At 44.4% G+C, this 22030-nt stretch overlaps 1 protein-coding gene across 1 annotated transcript in view; it reads right to left on the reverse strand.

The window, feature by feature from the left end:
- The window catches only part of LOC310987540 (NACHT, LRR and PYD domains-containing protein 12-like), a 427459-nt gene that overhangs the window by 17109 nt on the left and 388320 nt on the right, over nt 1–22030 (reverse strand). Inside the window, exons 9-13 of the mRNA XM_083973848.1 lie at nt 20503–22025; nt 19992–20165; nt 19196–19369; nt 7994–8167; nt 7309–7506 (exon numbers count right to left, since the gene is read on the reverse strand). Coding sequence (XP_083829974.1) covers nt 7309–7506; nt 7994–8167; nt 19196–19369; nt 19992–20165; nt 20503–22025 — 2243 coding nt within the window. The remainder of the gene's footprint in view (nt 1–7308; nt 7507–7993; nt 8168–19195; nt 19370–19991; nt 20166–20502; nt 22026–22030) is intronic.

Consider the following 22030-nt stretch of genomic DNA (forward strand, 5'->3'; position numbering starts at 1 on the left):
ATCTTCAGGACTTCAGTCAGTCTGAGAGGGAAACCAGTAACACACACACACACACACACACACACACACACACACACACACACACACACACACACACACACACACACACACACACACACACACACACACACACACACACACACACACACACACACACACACACACAGAATCAAGACACACCAAAATCCACAGAGGACAAACTATAATCACTTCCTTGTTTGATCCAGTCGTTGACCTCCACCACTCATAGACTTTGACCATAGATATAAACACGTAGAAGCCTCTGATGTTGCCGCCCAAGATACAGACTTGTAATTCACTGTATGTAGGTTTAGACCAGCGCTCTTAGCGACGCCTGCAGCTTGTGCAGAACGCTGCTGCTCGTCTTTTGACAGACACAAAAAAACGGGAGCACATAACCCCAGTTCTGGCCTCTGTCTGTCTGTCTTTTCTTCCCTCCACAGTCCACACAGGCAAACTGACTCACACTCTGACACAACAACAACAACAACAACAACAACAACAACAACAACAACAATAATAGCAATAATAATAATAACAATAACAATAAAGTTGTGTTGACACTCACTCGTCTCAGACTTCAGTTTCTCTCCTTCTGCTCCGTTCACTCTAAAATGGCATCTGAACACCTTTACCTTTAATCTCCTCCCTCTGTTCTGCAGTTACAATCATTTATTGTTCAGTTTAAAGTTCATCTCATTGACTTTAAACTGATAGAGTTGTTGACCTCCACCACTCATAGTACTTTGACTTTAGATATGAACACGTAGAAGCTGCCTCTGACGCTGCTGTCCATTGGAACGATGCTGCAACGTGGCCACTCTTGGGCAGGGGGAAGCCGTGTCTACTTACTGCATTAGTCTACAGAGGCAGAGGTCTATCAACCATTAAAATCACCTTATACCATGGTCTGGGTGAATCCTCAATTCTGATTGGCTGCTGGGTGTCCATTAAAAAGTGATAATGGACACCCATAAAGATGTTCCGGTAAAATTGCCTGATTACGTTCTAAATATTACTGCGCTGGCTCAAACGCTTGTTGGTAACCACGGCAACGGACACTCGGACCAAAACAACTTTTTTTCAGCGCATCACGGCACTGGAGTCTGTAAACACACAAGCGGTAAGAAGTGCACTGGACCTCTGAAAAACTTTGTGTCACGTAACATTTAAGCCGTCACCTCACCTCCCTTTACTGATCAACTATCAGGCTGTGGCAGAGTCACTGGCTGTAGTTATGCTGCGGTCACAGCGGGTCCCTCTTTTTTTCTCTTTTATCGCCGACGAGTGTTATTAAAATAGTCCGCTTGGCTCAGCCGCTTAAAGACGTATGGTTTTAACGGTAAAAACAACATTTTGACGGTAAAAACAACATTATATTACAAGTAATTGATTTAATATGTATTTATCTCGTAAGTGACCATGGTATAAGAGGGATAATGCCCTTCGAGGTGTCCGATTATCAGAGATTAATGGACTTCGCGGAAGCAATCGTCCTCCGCTTCGCGTCGGACGGTTCACACCTCCGCGTCGTCCATTAATTTCTGATAATGGACACCTCGTCGGGCATTATCCCTTACATAACTCACTGAATATTTAACCAATTTTCAAGACGTTTGGTTATAAATGTCAGACATATACAGTATTTATGATACATCATAGATTGATATTTTTTAATATATTTTTTATATTTATCATACATACACTTACATACTCAGACACACACCCACATGCATACATAGACTGAAATTTGTTCTACAAGGGTCTGACCGGGTCTGGCTGCTTGTCAGACGTATATGTCTATGGTCAGAACCCCCTGACCAAGACCTGAAACCTGAATGCAGCATCTACGTGTATATATCTATGACTTTGACATTAAATCCATGTTTATCCAGTCACCGTGACCTTTGACCTTTGATGTTTGTTCTGAGTTTGAAGAAGTTGTGTGGAGGTGAATCTGAGACAATGTGCTGACGTATGTACGGACTACGTCTGACTCTTCTTTCCTCCACAGTCCACACAGACACACTCTGACACAACAACAACCCAATAATAATAATAATAATAATAATGTTGTGTTGACACTCACTCGTCTCAGACTTCAGTTTTTCTCCTTCTGCTCCGTTCACTCTAAAATGGCGTCTGAACACCTTCACCTCCTCCCTCTGCTCTGCAGTTACAATCATTTATTGTTCAGTTTAAAGTTCATCCCATGGACTTTAAACAAAATTGAACAATAAATTATAATGAGGAAGTGACTTTTTACAGTAGAGTGGCGCCACCTGCTGGGTAACTCCTGGTATTACACCTGTATGGACAGGTGAACTCTGACACCATGAATAAACAGTGAGCTGAGATCCAGCTGTGGTAGAAGAGCTGCTGAGAGATTTAAAGACACTCCACTACAAGTTACAGCTCAGCCTGTTCTCTGTCTTATTCATCACACATGTTGTCATCGACTAATTTGTGTCTCAGTGTTGTAACTTAACTCGCCCCGGTCTGGCAACACGACCATATATGGAAAACACAACCACAACTAAATGTAAGTCCACACAGAAACCAGGAGGATACAAGGAGAATCATGATGAACTCCTTATAGAAATGCACTCATTGACATAATGTGTTCCCTAGCCCCTTACCCTAACCTTAACCATTACTCTGAACCTGATTTAAACGTAATTATAACCTGAAGTCTTAACCCTCAAACAGCCCTTGGAAAAAGTGAGGACCGGCCAAAATGTCCTCATTCACAAAAATGTCCTCACTCTGTTGGTTAAAAACTCTCGACGGTCCTCACAACGTACTAAATACAAGAACACACACACACACACACACACAGATCTTACAGGTGTTTTTCTGTGGGGAACAGAAGCTGATTGTGCTGAGTTCATCTCTGACTCTGGGATTAGAAAGAATAAATTATCAAGTGTAACAAGTGGGCGTGTCACTGGTGGCCAATCACATTATCAGCATTATTTTCATCTCTCTCTCTGATTGGTTCAGGACGGCTACTTGCTACAGTGGACCTGATGTGTTCAGAGGAGGAGGAGGAGGAAGAGGAGGAGGAGGAGGAGGAGGAGGAGGAGGAAGGAGGAGGGGGAGGAGAAAGGAGGAGGAATAGGAGGGAGGAGGAGGAGGAGGAGCAGCGCCTGAAGCTCGACGTCTCAGGGACATCAAAGCCTGGACTTCTGATGCCCCTCTCAAGGACCTGCACCTCCTTCTGATGCCCCTCTCAAGGACCTGGACCTCCTTCTGATGCCCCTCTCAAGGACCCGGACCTCCTTCTGATGCCCCTCTCAAGTACCTGGACCTCCTCCTGATGCCCCTCTCAAGTACCCGGACCTCCTTCTGATGCCCCTCTCAAGGACCCGGACCTCCCTCTGATGCCCCTCTCAAGGACCTGGACCTCCTTCTGATGCCCCTCTCAAGGACCTGGACCTCCTCCTGATGCCCCTCTCAAGGACCTGGACCTCCTTCTGATGCCCCTCTCCAGGACCTGGACCTCCTCCTGCCTCATGTTAAACCACAGTTTCTCATGGTGGAGTGAAGCTGGACAGAGATTTATAACTGGACCAACACATCAACTCTGTCGTCAAAACCAGTTTTTATCGTCTGAGGCTTCGATCCAAGATAAAAGACTCTGATCTGTCTCTGAGAGATTTAGAGATTCATGCTTTTAGTTCTACACGTTTGGACTCCTCCTCCTCCTCCTCCTCCTCCTCCTGTTCCTCCTCTTCCTCCTCCTTCTCCTCCTCCTCCTCCTCCTCCTCCTCCTCCTCTTCCTCCTCTTCCTCCTCATTCTTCTCCTCTTCCTATTTTGCCTTCTCCTCTTCCTCCTCCTCTTCCTTTTCCTCCCTCTCTTCTACCTCTTCCTTCTCTTCTTCCTCCTCCTCTTCCTCCTCCTCCTCCTCCTCCGTCTCCTCCTCTTCCTCCTCCTCCTCTTCCTCCTCTTCCTCCTTCTCTACCTCCACTTCCTTCTCCTCCTTCTCTCTCTTCTTCGTCCTTTCTCCTCTTCCTCCTGTTCCTCCTCCTCTTCCTCCCCCTCTTCTTCCTCTTCCTCCTCCTCTTCCTCCTCCCTCCTCCTCCCTCCTCTTCCTCCTCCACCCCCTCCTCCTCTTCCTCCTCCATCCTCCTTCTTCTCTTCCTATTCTGCCTTCTCCTCTTCCACCTCCACCTTCTCTTCCTCCTCCTCCGTCTCCTCTTCTTCCTCCCCCTCCACCTATTCCTCATTCTCCTCCTCCTCTTCCACCTCTTCCACCTCCTCCTGTTCCTCCTCCTCCCTCCTCTTCCTACTCCTGCTCTTCCTCCTGCACCTCCTCCTCGTCTTCATCCTCCTCCACCTCCTCTTCCTACTCCTCTTGCTCTTCCTCCCCCTTCTCTCTCGTCCTCCTCTTCCTCCTCTTCCTCCTCCACATCTTCCTCTTCCTCCTCCTCTTCTTTCTCCTCCTCCTATTCCTCCTACTCCTCCACATCCACCTCCCTCCTTCTCCTCCACCTCTTCCTCCTCCTCATCCTCCACCTCTTCTTCTTCTTCCTCCTCCTCCTTCTCCTCTTCCACTTCCTCCTCCACCTCCTCCTCCCTCCTTCTCCACCTCCTCCTCCCCCTCTTAGTCTCTCCCCTCCTTCTCTCTCTCCTCTCCCTCTCTCTTGCCCCCCCTCCTCTCTCTCTATCCCCCCACTCTTCCTCTCTTCTCTCTTCTCTCTCCTTCCTTTACTGTAGTGAAGTTGTATTTTGATGGTGTTTTATTGTCCAATCACGTCCCATCGTTTGTAGCTCATTAACAGCGTCACATGTAAACGACACTAATAACCATTAAACATTAATGATCTAGATCTAATAACTCTTAGACCAGATTGACACAGTGAAGTCAGTGATGTGTAAAAAGCTGCTGTAACTCTGATCGACCACCAGGTGTCGCTGTGTTCACATGTCTGAAGCTTCGTCAGGTTTTGTGAATGAGTTTGTGTCCTGGTTTAATAACTCATGACTCTTCAGGCTGCGTTCAAGGAAACCGGTTTTTCTCAGACTCCAGTGAAGTGGATCTTCTCCTCCGTCTGTTTCAGTGCACGTTGGTGACGGTGAGGACGACTCACGTCACGTTCAGGTGAGTCAGGTGATCTGACGCTGCTCGTCTCCTGACGTCGGATCAGACCGAGGCTTCATGTGTGTGTGTGTGTGTGTGTGTGTGTGTGTGTGTGTGTGTGTGTGTTCTTTTTTTTACTACGTTGTGAGGACCAGAGAGAGTTTTTCACCAGAGTGACGACATTGCTTGAAAATTTGATGGAGGTTATGTATTGCTTGAGCTCACTGGTAAAAGAAGGTTTTTTTTTTTTAATGAACTTACATTTGTGAATATGAAATTTTGCCATTAAAATGATAAGGTTGATAATAAAAGTTATGTTGGCTTTTTCCTTGTTTTTTTTTCAGGTCAGGGAGCCCAAACAGTATTACATTCCTCCAAAACAAAATAAAATCAGCATCAACATTGATAGCAACAAAATTACAAATATCACTCCATAGTTTTTCACGTGTGATTAAAAAACTAAACCTGACAGTTCTTGCCTTTATTCATAATCTCTTGTTCGACAACACATTCACTGTAAAACCATGAAAAAAAACATCCTTTCATTGTAATTTGCAAAAATAAACACTTTCATTTTGAAATGTAACTGAACCTGACACCTAAATAATATTTATCTTTTCATGTTGTTGTTGTTGTTGTTGTTTTAGCTGCTCTGCAATGATATTCTGATGTGTTATGACTACATGTTGAGTCTTGAAAGAGCAAATATTGAAAAAAGAAAAGAAAAAAACGTACAGGAAATTATGTACATATGTGTGTTAAGTTATAAAATAAAGGCTAGGGTTTCTTTTGTAAATCATACTTATCAATAATACTAAACAGTTTAATTAAATGGCATCTTTCTGTTTAATAAGACTGAGGGCGAAAAGAAGAAATTCGTTATAAAACATGTATTTTGGTCTTTTGCTTTGTTTTGTTGTGCACGACAAGTGGATGTGGCAGTAGGCTACTAACAGTAACACAGTAAAAATACTTACTGTATTTACAGCACAACAATAAGAGCAGTTTCTATAGACAGTATCAGAGTAAAAGTACTTTTTTCAAGTGAATACTTCTCATATTTACAGTACTAGAGTAAATGTATTTTCAGAATCACAATAATTGCACTTCAAGGTATCCTTTATTTACAGTACCACAGTAAAAGTACTCCCTGTACTTACAGTAACACAGTAAAAATAACTCATGTATTTACAGTAGAACAGTGGTTCCCAAACTTTTTTGTCTTGCGTACCCCCTGAGCCGTTTTGCCATACCACAAGTACCCCCTCCCTCATACGTGTTGATGATTCTCCAAAAGTGGTCATAACGTAACACAACTGATTAAGAAACGAAAATCATTTCAATTTCTCTCTTCAATTTGTACAAAGACATTTTACACTATTCTCCTGCATTTTAGTTGTTTCTGGCTGTTGTGGTGTTTGTTATAGTCAAATGTGTCGTCACAGAGTTGTAGGACTGTCACAAACTAAAATTTCAATCTCAATTCCAATACCCAGAAAAATATTGAATATGACATAATATTCACTACAGCAGCAGTGCCTCCCAGCTTATTATTGTTCCATTATTTCATTTTTATTATAATCAAAGGGACTTATAACAGATGTTTGTTTTTGTTTTTTTAATCAAATGAAAAGCTAACTAAGAGTTGTGCAATTCCAGCGTGTTGCTATTGTTTCATTACATTCATTACAATGTCTCTCCTTCCCTCCTCTCTCACAACACACATGCGTGCACGCAGACAGCGGAGAAAAAGAGAGGAGACGAGAGAGGAGTGTTGCCGTTAATATCATCGTTTTAAACTCTTACGGCTAAATTCACCCTACGTGCGTCTAGTTCTGTGTAACTCTGTTACTCACTCAGGTCCAAACGCTCTGGACGCTGCCTGCTCTGCTCTGCTCTGCTCTGCCTGTCAAGTGCGCGCTTCTGGGGGGAACTAGTTGTGGCGCACGTACCATTTCAGTAATGGGCTTATGAAGTGACTCGGAATATCTACTTATATATATAATAAATTAATTAATGTTTCTACGTACCCCTGCAATGTGGTCACGTACCCCTAGGGGTACGCGTACCACACTTTGGGAACCACTGTCATAGATGATGTCTGTGTGATGTCACATCCTGACAGGTTCACCTGCTGCACTTTACACTTTATTTCACTCCCACAGTCTCATCGGCTGTGGAAACAGCTACAGATCAGACTCACTGCAGAGTCTCCAGTCGAAAGTCTGGACTCCTCACAAGATCATGAAGCTGCTGCAGAGCTGAAGAGCTCAGGTTGTTGAAGTAGCCCAGGTAGTTGGTTGTTCCTTTCAGATCCAGGAGTCTCAGGTGGGAGGGGTTGGACTTCAGAGCTGAGACCAGAGAAGAACAACTGATGTCTGACAACCTGCAGTAACTCAATCTGAATGAAGAATAAAAGAAGAAGATGAAATGATTGATGATTGATCAGATGTGTCCTGATCAATGATCAGTGTGTAAATGAGAAGAGGGACTTTGTATGGGAGGACGTTTAGGGAGAAGACATTGAAATGTGTGAATGTACATACTAGTATATTATATATATTATTAAGAATAGAAAAGGGACGATTAGTATCATAAACACACACACACACACACACACACACACACACACACACACACACACACACACACACACCTGCAGTGATCAGATCATTGATTATTGATGAGGACTGAGTGAAATGAGCTGAAAGTGAAGAGTCATTATCAGTGTGAGAGAAGAACAACTGGAAACATGACACAACAACTATTTCAAACGTCCTTCATTCATGACATCAAAGTCAATGATTCAAGTTCTGAGTGAAGATCAATCAGGTTCAGTTGTGGATCAAAGATCTAAGATCTACAACAGTAACAGTCAGTGAACTGACCTCAGAGTCTCCAGTCTACAGTCTGGACTCTCCAGAAAACCACTCAGATGCTTCACTCCTGAATCCTGCAGCTTGTTCCAGCTCAGGTCCAGGTGTCTCAGGTGGGAGGGGTTGGACTTCAGAGCTGAGACCAGAGAAGAACAGCTGATCTCTGACAAACTGCAGCGCTCCAATCTGAATAAAGAATAAAAGCAGTGAGTTGAGGACAAAGCTCCTTGTTGACAGCATTCAGTGTCTCATCATCTGTTCAGAGCTGAAGAAGCTTCAGAAAGAACAAGTTTAGAAAATCAAAGTCCAACAGCTGAAGCAACAGGAAGCAGGTTAAACAGTCACATAGAGAGAAAACAGCTCATTAATATTCATGAGAAGCTGCTGCTGCTTCAACACAGACGCAGTGACTCCGCCTCTTCACCTGTCAGCTCCACCTGTGGCTCCATCCAGACAAACTCATGTTGTGCAGCCACATTGATCAGAGATTTACTGACCATGCTCAAGACAACAAACATGTGAGGCTGAACTCTGTTACCATGACGACTAACGTGTAGACACACACGTTGAATGAAGCTCAGAGAGAGAAAAACCTGAAACCTGCTTATTATGGGATGTTGCGTTTGAATGTTTCACTATAAACATCACAGAGTGTCAGGAAAGAGGTGGAGCCAGCAGCTATTGATTATAGATCAGTTATTGTCTGATACATCACATGTGTTTCTGTAGTGGAGGTGAAACATGAAGAGAAACAGAGACTGGACTAAAAACCAGTGAGGTGCAGTCAGGGCTTTGATTTATTCACTTCATCTAAAGTTGGATTCTTTTGGACTTTCAGATAACTTTACTACAAGTTCAATATGTCAGAATGTGTTGATTTTCATGGTCTAATAAAAGCCAGTAAACAGAGCTAGCTTCTGTCCAGGCAGCAGCTGCACAAACCACTCAGCCATGTGTAGTATTACAGAGCAAAGGCCCAGAGCTGCTCTGCCTCTTCTGTCAGTACGGTGTGTATGTGGCTGTTTGCACATGTGCAGTAAGTTCCCACAGAGAGTTCACATGTAAAACATATGATCTCATTAAATGTATGTACAAGCACAACAAATGTGCTGTGAGAATTAATAATCAAAGAACAGAATATTTTATTCAAGGACGCGGTGTAAAACAAGGATGCTGTTTGAGTCCCACATTATTCAACCTGTAGCCTACATAAATGAACTGGCAGACCAGTTGGACCGCTCAGCAGCTCCAGGCCTCACACTCTTTGACACAGACATTAGATACCTGCAGATGACCTCATTCTGTTGTCCCCAACCAGTGACGGTCTCCAACATAACCTGACCATCCTGGAACAATACTGCCACAACTGGGCCTCGGATGTTAACTTCAAGAAAACCCAAATCATAATATTAAAAAAAAAAAAAACGTATGATGTGTAAAAAATAAATAAATAAAAAGCCACCGCTGTGTATCGCGCTGTCTCCGACGGCATCCAAACACTCGTTTTTTACGGGTGACAGCTTCCGCGATGACGCACTTTGTAAAGGGATCTTATCGCTTGGTGAGTTTCTGTGCTGTCTTTTGTTGTCTAGCAAGTGAGGGTTGCTGTTTTATTCTATGTGAGGATTTAAATCGATTTCCTTTCCCCGTTTTTAAAAGTCCCTCCGTGCTGTTCAGAGCGCATCACGTGATGCTTATAAACGAATCACGCTGTCGGAAAACGACACCAGCCAATGAGACCCTCCCTCGTACTTTTACGATTCGTTGCTGGTACAAAGGAAATTACCATTTTTGGAACCGACAAATTAGTGCAGGAGAGAGAGAGAGAGAGAGAGCTTCACATCGATACCTGATATGACAGGAGTCTGAACAGACGCGGCTCGCTCCGCGATAGAACGCTCAGTTCTGGTGAATTTAGGAGAAATCTACAGGCGACACCAGTCAAAGTGAAGTAAAATAAACACCCATAATGGGTATTTTAGACCATTTCTTTGTATTAGTCTGAAAGAAGACATGTTATGGAAGCAAAATAGCCCAAAATCTCAAAATTGATAAGTGCATGAAAAAACGATGTTTTTGCCTGCCGTGTCTCGCCTTAACTTAACTGCACCATGTCTGAGCTGCACTTCTGTTCACATTGCCTTGGTGAATGGTCAACACACAGACGTGCCTCCAGCAGTTTAGCAGCTAATTCAACTGCAGTGATGCTGCACTGGAGAGGTGAACACCTTAATGAGCTTTCATCTGAAGAACAACACCAGCTTTTATCTGACGGGAGACCAACGCCTGAGCTACGGTGGCTAACAGTTAGCAAGTTTTAACCTGCTCTCTCTCTGACACTTAGAGATACACACACTAGTCTAGTACGAAGAGGGGGGTATCATGCACCCCCCGGAAATATACTTCTAACCAGTGTTTCTAGATTGGAAAAAATGTGTAGAAAATGATGAGCTATGTTAAAAAGTTGTCAGAATGTCCCATGTATCATTTTTATGCAAATTAGTGCCGCCATTATCGAAAAAACCTAATTTCACTATATCTCAGCCAATACTGCAGATATCTGAACAAATAAGGTGTCTAGACCCATGTTTTGGGGGTCAGAGATCACAATAAAACTATTCATAAAGTGATCACATGTCGGTGGCATGCTAGTAAGCAAACCTAACCCTTTTACTAATTACAAGACGCCAATATTGGAGATACCAAATAAGGTGTCTAGACAGAGGTTGTTGTGTGTTTAACCAAGGTTTATTTGGATCAAACATCATAATAGAACTCTTCTTGATGTGACCACTCTTCTCTTTTCCATGCCAGATAAACAGTCAAGTAAATGGTTCTCCACTATGCATCACTCATCATCGTTTTCACTGAAATCTTCAAAGTTAAACTCATCATCTCCTTCCTCTTTCTCCTCCTCTTCCTGTTCATGCTCTCAAGTGTCATGGGGATCAACCAGTGAAGTTGGTAGGATAGGACCAAAGGACCACACCGGTTTCAACACTCCTTCATCAGTCTTCATCCATCCCTGCCCCTCATCATAGGGTTTTGGTTTTTCCAGAATAGGTTCATCAGCTCGCTTGGCGACACGGTAGTTCACACGTCAGGCATGTGGCTTCAGAGCAGAGTGGCATGGAGGAAGGCGAACCAGGTCAACCTTAGACTTGCAAGTGAGTTTCTTGTCCTCCCCCACCATGTTGCGTAGCAACTTGGCATGGACAACATCCACTGAAGACTCACAACTCTGTCCAGACATCAGACAGGTGAATTGCTCCAACTGCCTCAGCATCTCAGGCTTGACACTCTAGCAGTCACTGAGTTGTCTGAATACGTGAAATCGGGGATTCTTCTTCAAGGGCCCCACCTTCCTTCTCCCTTTGATGGCACTGGTACAGTCTTCTCCACTGAACACATAGAACCCAAGAAGAGTGGTGCGGTGGTCTTCTCCCAGGGATTCTGCAATACTACTACTGCCTGGCTTCCGGTGCATCTGTCCCCACTGATGTTGAGATGGACGTGTTACAGTACGAGCAGAAGCTGTGGGCAAGGCTGCTAAAGCTGACTTCATCAGACCCCTACAGTGTGAAGATCCAGGAAGCTTCTCAACCTCTCCGAGCTTGCAGAATCCCTGGGAGAAGACTACCACACCACTCTTCTTGGGTTCTATGTGTTCATATCAGTGGAGAAGACTGTACCACTGCCAAGTATATATTTTTGGCTTTTTCATGCCTTTATTTGACAGTACAGTTGAGAGAGACAGGAAATAGGGAGGCAGAGGGGGGGGGGAATGACACGCAGGAAAGGGCCGTCCGATGTGGGATTCAAACCAGGGCCGCCTGCACGAGGACTATAGCCTCAATATATGGGGCGCCTGCTTAACCCACTGCGCCACTCGACGCCCCGGATGGTGGGGCCCTTGAAGAAGAATCCCCAATTTCACGTATTCAGACAACTCAGTGACTGCTAGAGTGTCAAGCCTGAGATGCTGAGGCAGTTGGAGCACTTCACCTGTCTGATGTCTGGACAGAGTTGTGAGTCTTCAGTGGATGTTGTCCGTGCCAAGTTGCTACGCAACATGGTGGGGGAGGACAAGAAACTCACTTACAAGTCTAAGGTTTACCTGGTTCGCCTTCCTCCATGCCACTCTGCTCTGAAGCCGCATGCCTGACGTGTGAACTACCGCGTCGCCTTGTACAAGCGAGCTGATGAACCTATTCTGGAAAAACCAAAACCCTATGATGAGGGGCAGGGATGGATGAAGACTGATGAAGGAGTGTTGAAACCGGTGTGGTCCTTTGGTCCTATCCTACCAACTTCACTGGTTGATCCCCATGACACTTGAGAGCATGAACAGGAAGAGGAGGAGAAAGAGGAAGGAGAGGATGAGTTTAACTTTGAAGATTTCAGTGAAAACGATGATGAGTGATGCATAGTGGAGAACCATTTACTTGACTGTTTATCTGGCATGGGAAAGAGAAGAGTGGTCACATCAAGAAGAGTTCTATTGTGATGTTTGATCCAAATAAACCTTGGTTAAACACACAACAACCTCTGTCTAGACACCTTATTTGGTATCTCCAATATTGGCGTCTTGCAATTGGTAAAAGGGTTAGGTTTGCTTACAAGCATGCCACCGACATGTGATCACTTTATGAATAGTTTTATTGTGATCTCTGACCCTCAAAACATGGGTCTAGACACCTTATTTGTTCAGATATCTGCAATATTGGCTGAGATATAGTGAAATTAGGTTTTTTCGATAATGGCGGCACTAATTTGCATAAAAATGATACATGGGACATTCTGACAACTTTTTAACATAGCTCATCATTTTCTACACATTTTTTCCAATCTAGAAACACTGGTTAGAAGTATATTTCCGGGGGGTGCATGATACCCCCCTCTTCGAACCAGACTAGTGTGTCTTATATGTTGTAAACCTTGTAATAACAGCTTTTTTGTGTACTTGTCCTTTTTTGAGTATTTTTAAAATCAGTACTTTTACTTTTACTTGAGTACACATTGTTTGATTGATTGAAATTGAAGAAATTTACTTCGCTACATTTTAAATAGCTCCCGTTACAAAGTACACCGCGGAACCCTGGTTATCAACTCACTGACTCAACCCCAGCTTGTCTTATTGTGAATCGGTGAATGCGCACGTATAAAGGGCGGATTCACAACCAGACCACCGGCGCGTCAGAGAGAAGCGAGGTGAGCGCAGTGCATGCCTTATTTCTCTTGTGAGGATGAAAAAAAAAGAAGCCCGTCGTCCGACCTGACCCGAGTTATTGAATGATTACGTTTATTTAGAAGAAGTTTAATTGGTGCTGAATTTAAACTTGTAAATGAATGCTGCTCTGGATCCAATTCCTGATTCTTTTAAACACTGGCCAAACAACAGAACCATTTTATTATATATATTTTCCATCTTTGCTGAGCATAAGGTTTGTTCTAAATTAAAAGCCTAAAAGCCTGTCCCATGTAGACACGTGTCTCCCTAGACGGGTCCGCTCGACACGCACACGCACACACACACACACACACACACACACACACACACACACACACACACACACACACACACACACACACACACACACATTCACCTCCAAAAAAACCCAAAAACAATTGTCAGAAGTCTGGGCCATGAGAACCGGCAGCCTAACATTACCTCTCGTATGGATAATCAGCGTGATAATCCAACGGATTTGATCTGTCCGGAAAAATCCGTTGTTGTGATAGACTCATAATGTTTCATAAAGTGGATACAATCACCGAAACTTTGTCCGGAGCTTCGCTACTTTAATTTCCGTATCCTTGGTAACAGTAGGCTAACCCCCGGTACAAGAATCCCCCCCCGCGCGCGCTTGACTTGAAATTATGGCCCCTCCTTGTCCAGTTGCGTTCCGTGGCCCATGTTACAAAGTAAAAAAATAAGTAGATGAACTTGCACTGTGTCTGCCTGGGTTGTCAGAAGTACGCCGCCGCCTCTCTCTCTCCCTTCACACACGCACACAGCAGCAGCAGCAGCAAGTACACACCCTCTCCATCACCGCTACATGCACAGTGCTAGTCGCTACAATGTTGTCGTCTTATTATTAGCCATTATCCGCAGCTAGCTAATGTTAACGTTATCAGGCATGTCCATCTATTAGGCTACGTTTACGGTGATCAAACGTCCTCTTTTGCCTGGAGATGTTCACATCTCACGTCCTGTCTGGGGCACCCAGGGTTTTTTTTTTATGAAATCATGAATATGTCCGGTGTTAATTGTTTTTCACGGGACCGCTGACCCTGACAGATTAAATTACCAGACACACTGGGGCTGAAGCCCGAAATTCATTCTTGGTACCGGCCCGTTGAGTTACAGGTAGGAGCCCATGTAGGAGCTCAGAGGAACAGACAAATAGCCCACTGCTTCAGAGCCGTTACAGTGAAGAGGCAGGTGTCTGTGCGAGCGAGAGTGAAAGAGAGAGAGTAAGTGAGTGAACCTACAGTAAAATACCCCCCCCTTCCTTGAGAGCAGACAGGAAAGAAGCAGGTGTGTGTGAGTGAGGGAGAGAGAGAGAGAGATTTTTATTTTATATTTTTGCATCCCTGTGGTACCTATCGAGTGTTGAATATTTTCCTGGATATCGATGTTGAGTTGAAAATTTTAGTATCGTGACCGTGATCATGACAACCTTAGTGCCAGTAACTGTCCATTTGATTGGCTCTGGACAACTGCAGTGTCAGAAGGTCAGAATAGAGTTGGTGCCACAAGGAGCTAAGAGATGGAGACCAGGAGAAAGGAGTTTGGAACACCCCGCCCACCCAAAAGAAGTCTCTAAGTAACTTTTACTCTGAGTACATTTTAAATGAGCTATTTTTTACTTTTACTTTAGTAGATTTTTTTGGTACTCTTTCCACCCCTGCCTGTTATTGATTTGAGTTGTGTGTTAATAACAGCTGATGTCAGGATGGCATGGATTGTGGGGAAAAGGTGTTGCACATGTTTAAGACTCGGATCTGTGTAAAACATTGTGCATCAATCTGTTTGTTGTGAGGTTTTTGTGTGATGAGCTGTCTGAGGTGCCGACCCCCCACAGCCCTGGTCAATGTCAATGTCAATGTCAGCTTTATTTATATAGCACATTTAAAGGCCGAGGGCCAGCCAAAGTGCTTTACAGAATAAATACAATACAATACAACATGCAATACAAGCAAAGCAGTATGATAAACTAGAAACAGCATTTCTTAACGGAACATGCGTGTGAATGCTGAAACCCAATGCTGAACCATGCTGAATTAGCAGAATAAATTGACATAGACATGCGGAATGGCATACAAGAAACATGTCCAAGGAAGGAATTGAACCCACAACTTCATGAGTGGTAACCTAACACACTAACCATATGGCCACAGAGAACCTGAGTTACAATGAGCTTTATACTATGAGGAATCAAAGACTGTCCAATGACAGCTGAATAATTGGAATCAAAAGTCAAGCAATGATGTGAAATGACTGAGGCAGGAATCGAACCCATGACCTTATGATCATTAAGCCTTTACTCTGCCACTCGGCTACAGAGAGCACACTGCTTTCAAGACTGTTGTCATTCATTGTAATGTGATGATGTGCTGCAAACTGGTATGAGTAATCAAGGAAATAACAAACACCTGTAACCAATTGAAGGCGGGGTAGGAGAGCAGAATTCAACATAACATAACAAGAGTTTTCAAACCAGTGACCTTGGGGTTGGCAAGCGGCCACCCTACCCCCTACACTACAGTAGAGTTATGGAGAAGAGAGGTTGAGACTTTGATGAATGTGAGATTTTTCAATGATGCTTAAAAAAAAAGTAAGGAAAGTGCAGAAATTAGCCACACCAAGCAAGAAGAGGACTTTTTTGTGACCTGTGACTATTTTTTGGTGAATTAAAATTAATTAAAAAGCACTTAACAGCAAGTTACAAAGTTGAGCTCCTTCTCCTGCTGCTGTGAAAAAAATGCATTGGGCTGAATGAGAGCAGAGAGCTCCCTGGCTGCATTTAAAAAATATTTTAAATTATTATCTAAGTCTCTTTGCATTTTTGACCAGAATTTTAGCCAGAAGACAAGTGTGGCTACAAAACTGGAGAAAATAATTTGTCTAGAGTTTAATTTGCAGAAAAAGTTAAATATTTTAAAAAGTATAAATAGTTAAAAAGAGAAAAGTAATGCCGATAAAGTTCAAAAAAAGCTGCACGTTTTGATATATGAATTGTTGAAATAGCAGTATGAAGGACTAGAAGAAGACCGTAAAAAGGCGGAAGAAAATAGCCGAACAGAAGAACAATAGTGTGAACAATAAACAAATAAGCAATACACATGAGCAGTAAAACAGTATAAATCCAAAATACAGTGACTTAACTCAGCCAAAGGCCAGAGTAAACACGTGGGTCTTAAGGTGCGTTTTGAAAGTAGAGAGGCTCGTTGCAGACCGCACAGGAAGTGGCAGAGAGTTCCACAATGTGGGAGCCGCAACTGCAAAGGCTCGATCGCCTTTGGTTTTAAGGAACGATCGGGGAACATCCAGAACCAACTGGTCGGATGACCTCAGGGCTCTGGAGGGTCGATGTACCTTAATAAGGTTGGACAAGTATTCTGGGGCCAGTCCATTCAGAGACTTAAAAACAAACTAGAAAAAGCATTTCCAAGAATGGAAATGGTGTGAATGCTGAAAGCAGCTGAACGCTGTTGCAGAATTAGCAAATAGTGCAAGCAGTGATCACCATACAAATGTTTGACCGAGGTAGGAATCAAACCCACAACCTCATGGTCAATAGACCTTCACTCTGCCTCAAAGCCACAGTATACACACAGTTACAGAGACTGTTGTCTGTTGATGAGCTGCACTCTGTCTCACTCTGAAGTTAACAAGCCCAAAGCTGCACCTGTTGGAAACACACTGTGTCAACACCAAGAAAGCTTGAGAGTCAAGCTTGAATGACTTACAATGAAAATGTTGGTGAATTTCAGGCTGGGAGTGTAGCCGATGTCGATCTGGCCCTCTGCGTTGTGTTTCTCACGGCCTGCCCTAGGTGGGGTTTGATCCCACGACCTCCCGCACCGGAGGCGACGATGCTAACCTCTTCGCCAAGAGGTTGACAACCGCTTGGCAGATTGGTTAGCACGTCTTTTATGGGTGGAGTGAGTGCACATCCGTTACACTCACCCCCGCTGAACTCACTCCACCCAGGGCATCCGGGTCACGGCACCACTGTAGCCGATGTCATATCTGGCCCTCTGCGTTGTGTTTCTCACGGCCTGCCCTAGGTGGGGTTCGAACCCACGACCTCCCGCACCGGAGGCGACGATGCTAACCTCTTCGCCAAGAGGTTGACAACCGCTTGGCAGGTTGGTTAGCACGTCTTTTATGGGTGGAGTGAGTGCACATCCGTTACACTCACCCCCGCCGAACTCACTCCACCCAGGGCATCCGGGTCACGGCACCACTGTAGCCGATGTCGATCTGGCCCTCTGCGTTGTGTTTCTCACGGCCTGCCCTAGGTGGGGTTTGATCCCACGACCTCCCGCACCGGAGGCGACGATGCTAACCTCTTCGCCAAGAGGTTGACAACCGCTTGGCAGATTGGTTAGCACGTCTTTTATGGGTGGAGTGAGTGCACATCCGTTACAGGAGCAGCAGTTTCAACATGAAGCAAGTTATCAGAAGTCAACAGAGGACGACTGGGAAAATAATTCACTATAATTGTTGTTGAGGCAAGATTTGAACCAGGAATTGAACCCACAACCTCATGATCACTAAACCTTTACTCTGCCGCTTCGCCACAGAGAGCACAGACATAAGCATGTTGCCATTGTAATGTGATGATGTGCTGCAAATGGTGGCAGTAGCAATTAACATGTCTCTTAACGAACACCTGTAACCAATTGAGGGTGGGGGAGGGGAGCAGAATTCAACATCACATAACAAGATTGCTCAACCTGGATTCGAACTAGTGACCTTGGGGTTGGCAAGCGGCCACCTTACCAACTGGACTACAGACAGAGTTGTGGAGAAGAGAGGTTGAGACTTTGATGAATGTGAGATTTTTCAATGATGCTTAAAAAAAAGAAGAAAATAGTATAAATGAGCCACACCAAGCAAGAAGAGGACTTTTTTGTGACCTGTGACTATTTTTTGGTGAATTAAAATGAATTAAAAAGAACTTAACAGCAAGTTACAAAGTTGAGCTCCTTCTCCTGCTGCTGTGAAAAAAATGCATTGGGCTGAATGAGAGCAGAGAGCTCCCTGGCTGCATTTAAAAAATATTTTAAATTATTATCTAAGTCTCTTTGCATTTTTGACCAGAATTTTTGCCAGAAGACAAGTGTGGCTACAAAACTGGAGAAAATAATTTGTAATAATTTCTAGAGTTTAATTTGTGGCCGTGTTGACAGTTTAGCCAGAAAAACTCTAGAATGTTTTTTTGACTCTCTCCACTCTGGCACCACTCTAGCTCTGCTCGTTAGACGCAACACACACCCATTATAAAGCTGAAAAAAATCAGAAAAAGTTAAATATTTGAAAAAGTATAAAAAGCATGAAAAATGTGAATACATCCGATAAAGTCCACAAAAAGCTGCACACTTTGATATATGAATTGTTGAAATAGCACAAAGTATGAAGGACGAGAAGAAGACCATATAAAGGCGGAAGAAAATGGCCGAACCGAAGAACAATAGTGTGAATGCTAGCATTCACACTAATAAAAGAATCTTAAAATCAATCCTGAACTTAACCGGGAGCCAGTGAAGGGAGGAGAGCACCGGTGTTATATGCTCGCGTTTCTTTGTCCCAGTTAGGAGCCGGGCTGCTGCGTTCTGCACAAGCTGGTCTTGGTCTGTGAGCGCCTGCCTACCCTGTCCTACAGCCTCAGTGTGGATCAGTAGAATATCAGCCTCATGTCTGCAGCTCAGTATCAACACCAGTCCCGGCGGCAATGGTGTGTGTGTGTGTGTGTGTGTGTGTGAAAAGGGGGTGGGGTGGGGGATCCATAATAATCCATATTAATGGGGATTCATAATAATAAACAACTGTAAACTACACTACATTAGACAGTAAATAGTTTGAAAAAGTGCGCCCCCCTGAAAAAATGTAATGCCCCCCCTTTAATTTGTTTCTGCAGCCGGGTCTGATCAACACAACTTTCACATCACATTCATCTGAGCACAGAAATTCAGTCTGACCTCAGAGTCTCCAGTCTACAGTCTGGACTCTTCAGGAAACCACTCAGACGCTTCACTCCTGAATCCTGCAGCTCGTTGAAGCTCAGGTCCAGGTGTGTCAGGTGGGAGGGGTTGGACTTCAGAGCTGAGCCCAGAGAAGAACAGCTGATCTCTGACAAACTGCAGCGCTCAGATCTGAATAAAGAATAAAAGAAGAAGATGAAATGATTGATGATTGATCAGATGTGTCCTGATCAATGATCAGTGTGTAAATGAGTAGAGGGACTTTGTCCTTGTGTTGTTGTGGATCATCATCATGTGGCCTTCTACACACATCATCCACATGTCAGCACAGATTCATCAGCTGCTGCTGACCTCAGATCAGTCTGTCAATATACAATCAATATCTGATCAATACCTGTTGGAATAAACACTGGTTACAACTTTCTGATTCAGGACTGAACTGGATCAAAGGTTGAAGGTCAAGACCTGATCCAGGACTACACACACACACACACACACACACACACACACACACACACACACACACACACACACACACACAGCTTCATCTGAGAGCCAGCTCATCATCATCATCATCATCATCGTCGTTGTCGTCGTCGTCGTCGTCGTCGTCATTATCATTATCATCATCATCATCATCATCATCATCACACTGACCTCTGAGTGACCTCTGACCCTTCACCTTCTACCAGCTGCAGTAACATGGAGTCACAATCAGTCGCTGCTTCAAACTGAACTTCACATTTGAACTGAACACAGACAAAAGTCCAACAGGTCCAGTCAGTGAACTCACCTCAGAGTCTCCAGTCTACAGTTTGGACTCTCCAGTCCAGCACACAGAACCTTCACTGATGAACCACTCAGGTCGTTTTTACTCAGGTCCAGTTCTGTCAGGTGGGAGGGGTTGGACTTCAGAGCTGAGGCCACGACTTCACAGTGACTCTCTGAGAGTTTACAACCAACAAGTCTGTGAAGAGAGAAAATATCAAATGTGTCAGAATCAAACTAGATGAAAGCTGCAGTAAAAACACAGTTGATGCATCTGATGACAGGACGTGATGATGTGATGAACATCTGAGCTTCAGCTCATCTTCTCTGACTGAGTTTGACAGGAAACAATGATACTCATCACTCTGACAGGAAGGACGGGACCCTGAAGCAAAGCCTGTTCACTCTATATTATCCCTGACATAATGTTTTCAAAGTCAAACTAAGAATAATGAGAAAAAAAGAAAAACTCTGTATATGTGAACTACTGATCTAAACTACAGATCACTAATTATACTGATCATGTCTGGACTCACGAAGCCTTCCTGCAGTTCCTCACAGCTGGGATCAGTCTCCATCGTCCCTCCTCTGATGTGTTGTACTTCTTCAGGTCCAACTCGTCCAGAACCTGCTCTGACATCTGCAGCATGTAGGCCAGAGCTGAACACTGGATCTCAGAGAGTTCCTCTGATCTGTTCTCTGACTTGAGGAACTGTTGGATCTGCTGATGAACTGACTGGTCCTTCATCTCCGTCAGACAGTGGAAGATGTTGATGCTTCTGTCAGGAGAGATGTCATCAGTCCTCGTCTCCTTCAGGTAGTTGATGGTTCTCTGGATGGTTCCTGGTCTGTTCTTTCTCTGACCCAGCAGACCTCCTAACAGCCTCTGGTTGGACTCCAGAGAGAGGCCATGAAGGAAGCGAACAAACAGGTCCAGATGACCATTTCTACTTAAGAGGCATTTCAGCATGGCTCTCTTCAGGAAGTCATCCAGGGTTAAATCAACATATTGTTTACCAAGGAACTTCTTGAGGACCTGTGTGTTCCTGTTGGTGAAACAGTGGAACATGTAGACTGCAGCCAGAAACTCCTGAACACTCAGATGAACAAAGCAGTAGACTGTTTTCTGGAAGATCACACTCTCTCTTTTGAAGATCTCAGTACAGAGTCCTGAGTTCACCAAGGCCTCTGTGACATCCAGACCACACTGCTCCAGGTCTTCTTGGTAGAACATGATGTTTCCTTCCTCCAGCTGTTCAAACGCCAGCCTCCCCAGCTTCAGGAGAACTTCCCTGTCGGCCTCCGTCAGCTCCTGTGGACTCGTCTCATGTCCTTCACCGTACTTGTTCTTCTTCCTCTTTGTCTGGACCAGCAGGAAGTGTGAGAACAGGTCAGTCGTGGTCTTGGGCAGCTCTCCTCTCTGGTCTGTGGTCAACATGTGCTCCAGAACTGTAGCATTGATCCAGCAGAAGACTGGGACTTGACACATGATGTGGAGGGTCCTGGACGTCTGGATGTGTGAGATGATTCTTCTGGACAGATCTTCATCACTGGACCTCCTCCTGAAGTACTCCTCTATCTGGGTGTCAGTGAAGCCTCGGACCTCTGTTACCCTGTCAACACATGTAGGAGGGATCTGATTGGCTGCTGCAGGTCTGGAGGTGATCCAGACCAGAGCCGAGGGAAGCAGATTCCCCTGGATGAGGTTTGTCAGCAGCATGTTGACTGATGACGTCTGTGTGACATCAGACACAACCTCCCTGTTGTTGAAGTCCAGTGACAGTCGGCTTTCATCCAGGCCATCAAAGATGAAGAGAAGTTTACAGACAGCCAGCTGCTCTGCTGTGACCTTCTGTAGTGTTGGATGGAAAACATGGAGCAGCCCGAGAAGACTCAACCGCTGATCTCTGATCAGGTTCAGCTCCCTGAACGAAAGCAGAACCAGCAGACTGACATCTTGGTTCTCCAAGCCCTCGGCCCAGTCCAGAGTGAACTTCTGCACCAAGAAGGTTTTTCCAACGCCAGCGACGCCGTTGGTCAGAACCACTCTGATGGGTCTCTGTT

Source organism: Trachurus trachurus (assembly GCF_905171665.1).
Source record: "Trachurus trachurus genome assembly, chromosome: 6".
NCBI lineage: Eukaryota > Metazoa > Chordata > Actinopteri > Carangiformes > Carangidae > Trachurus > Trachurus trachurus.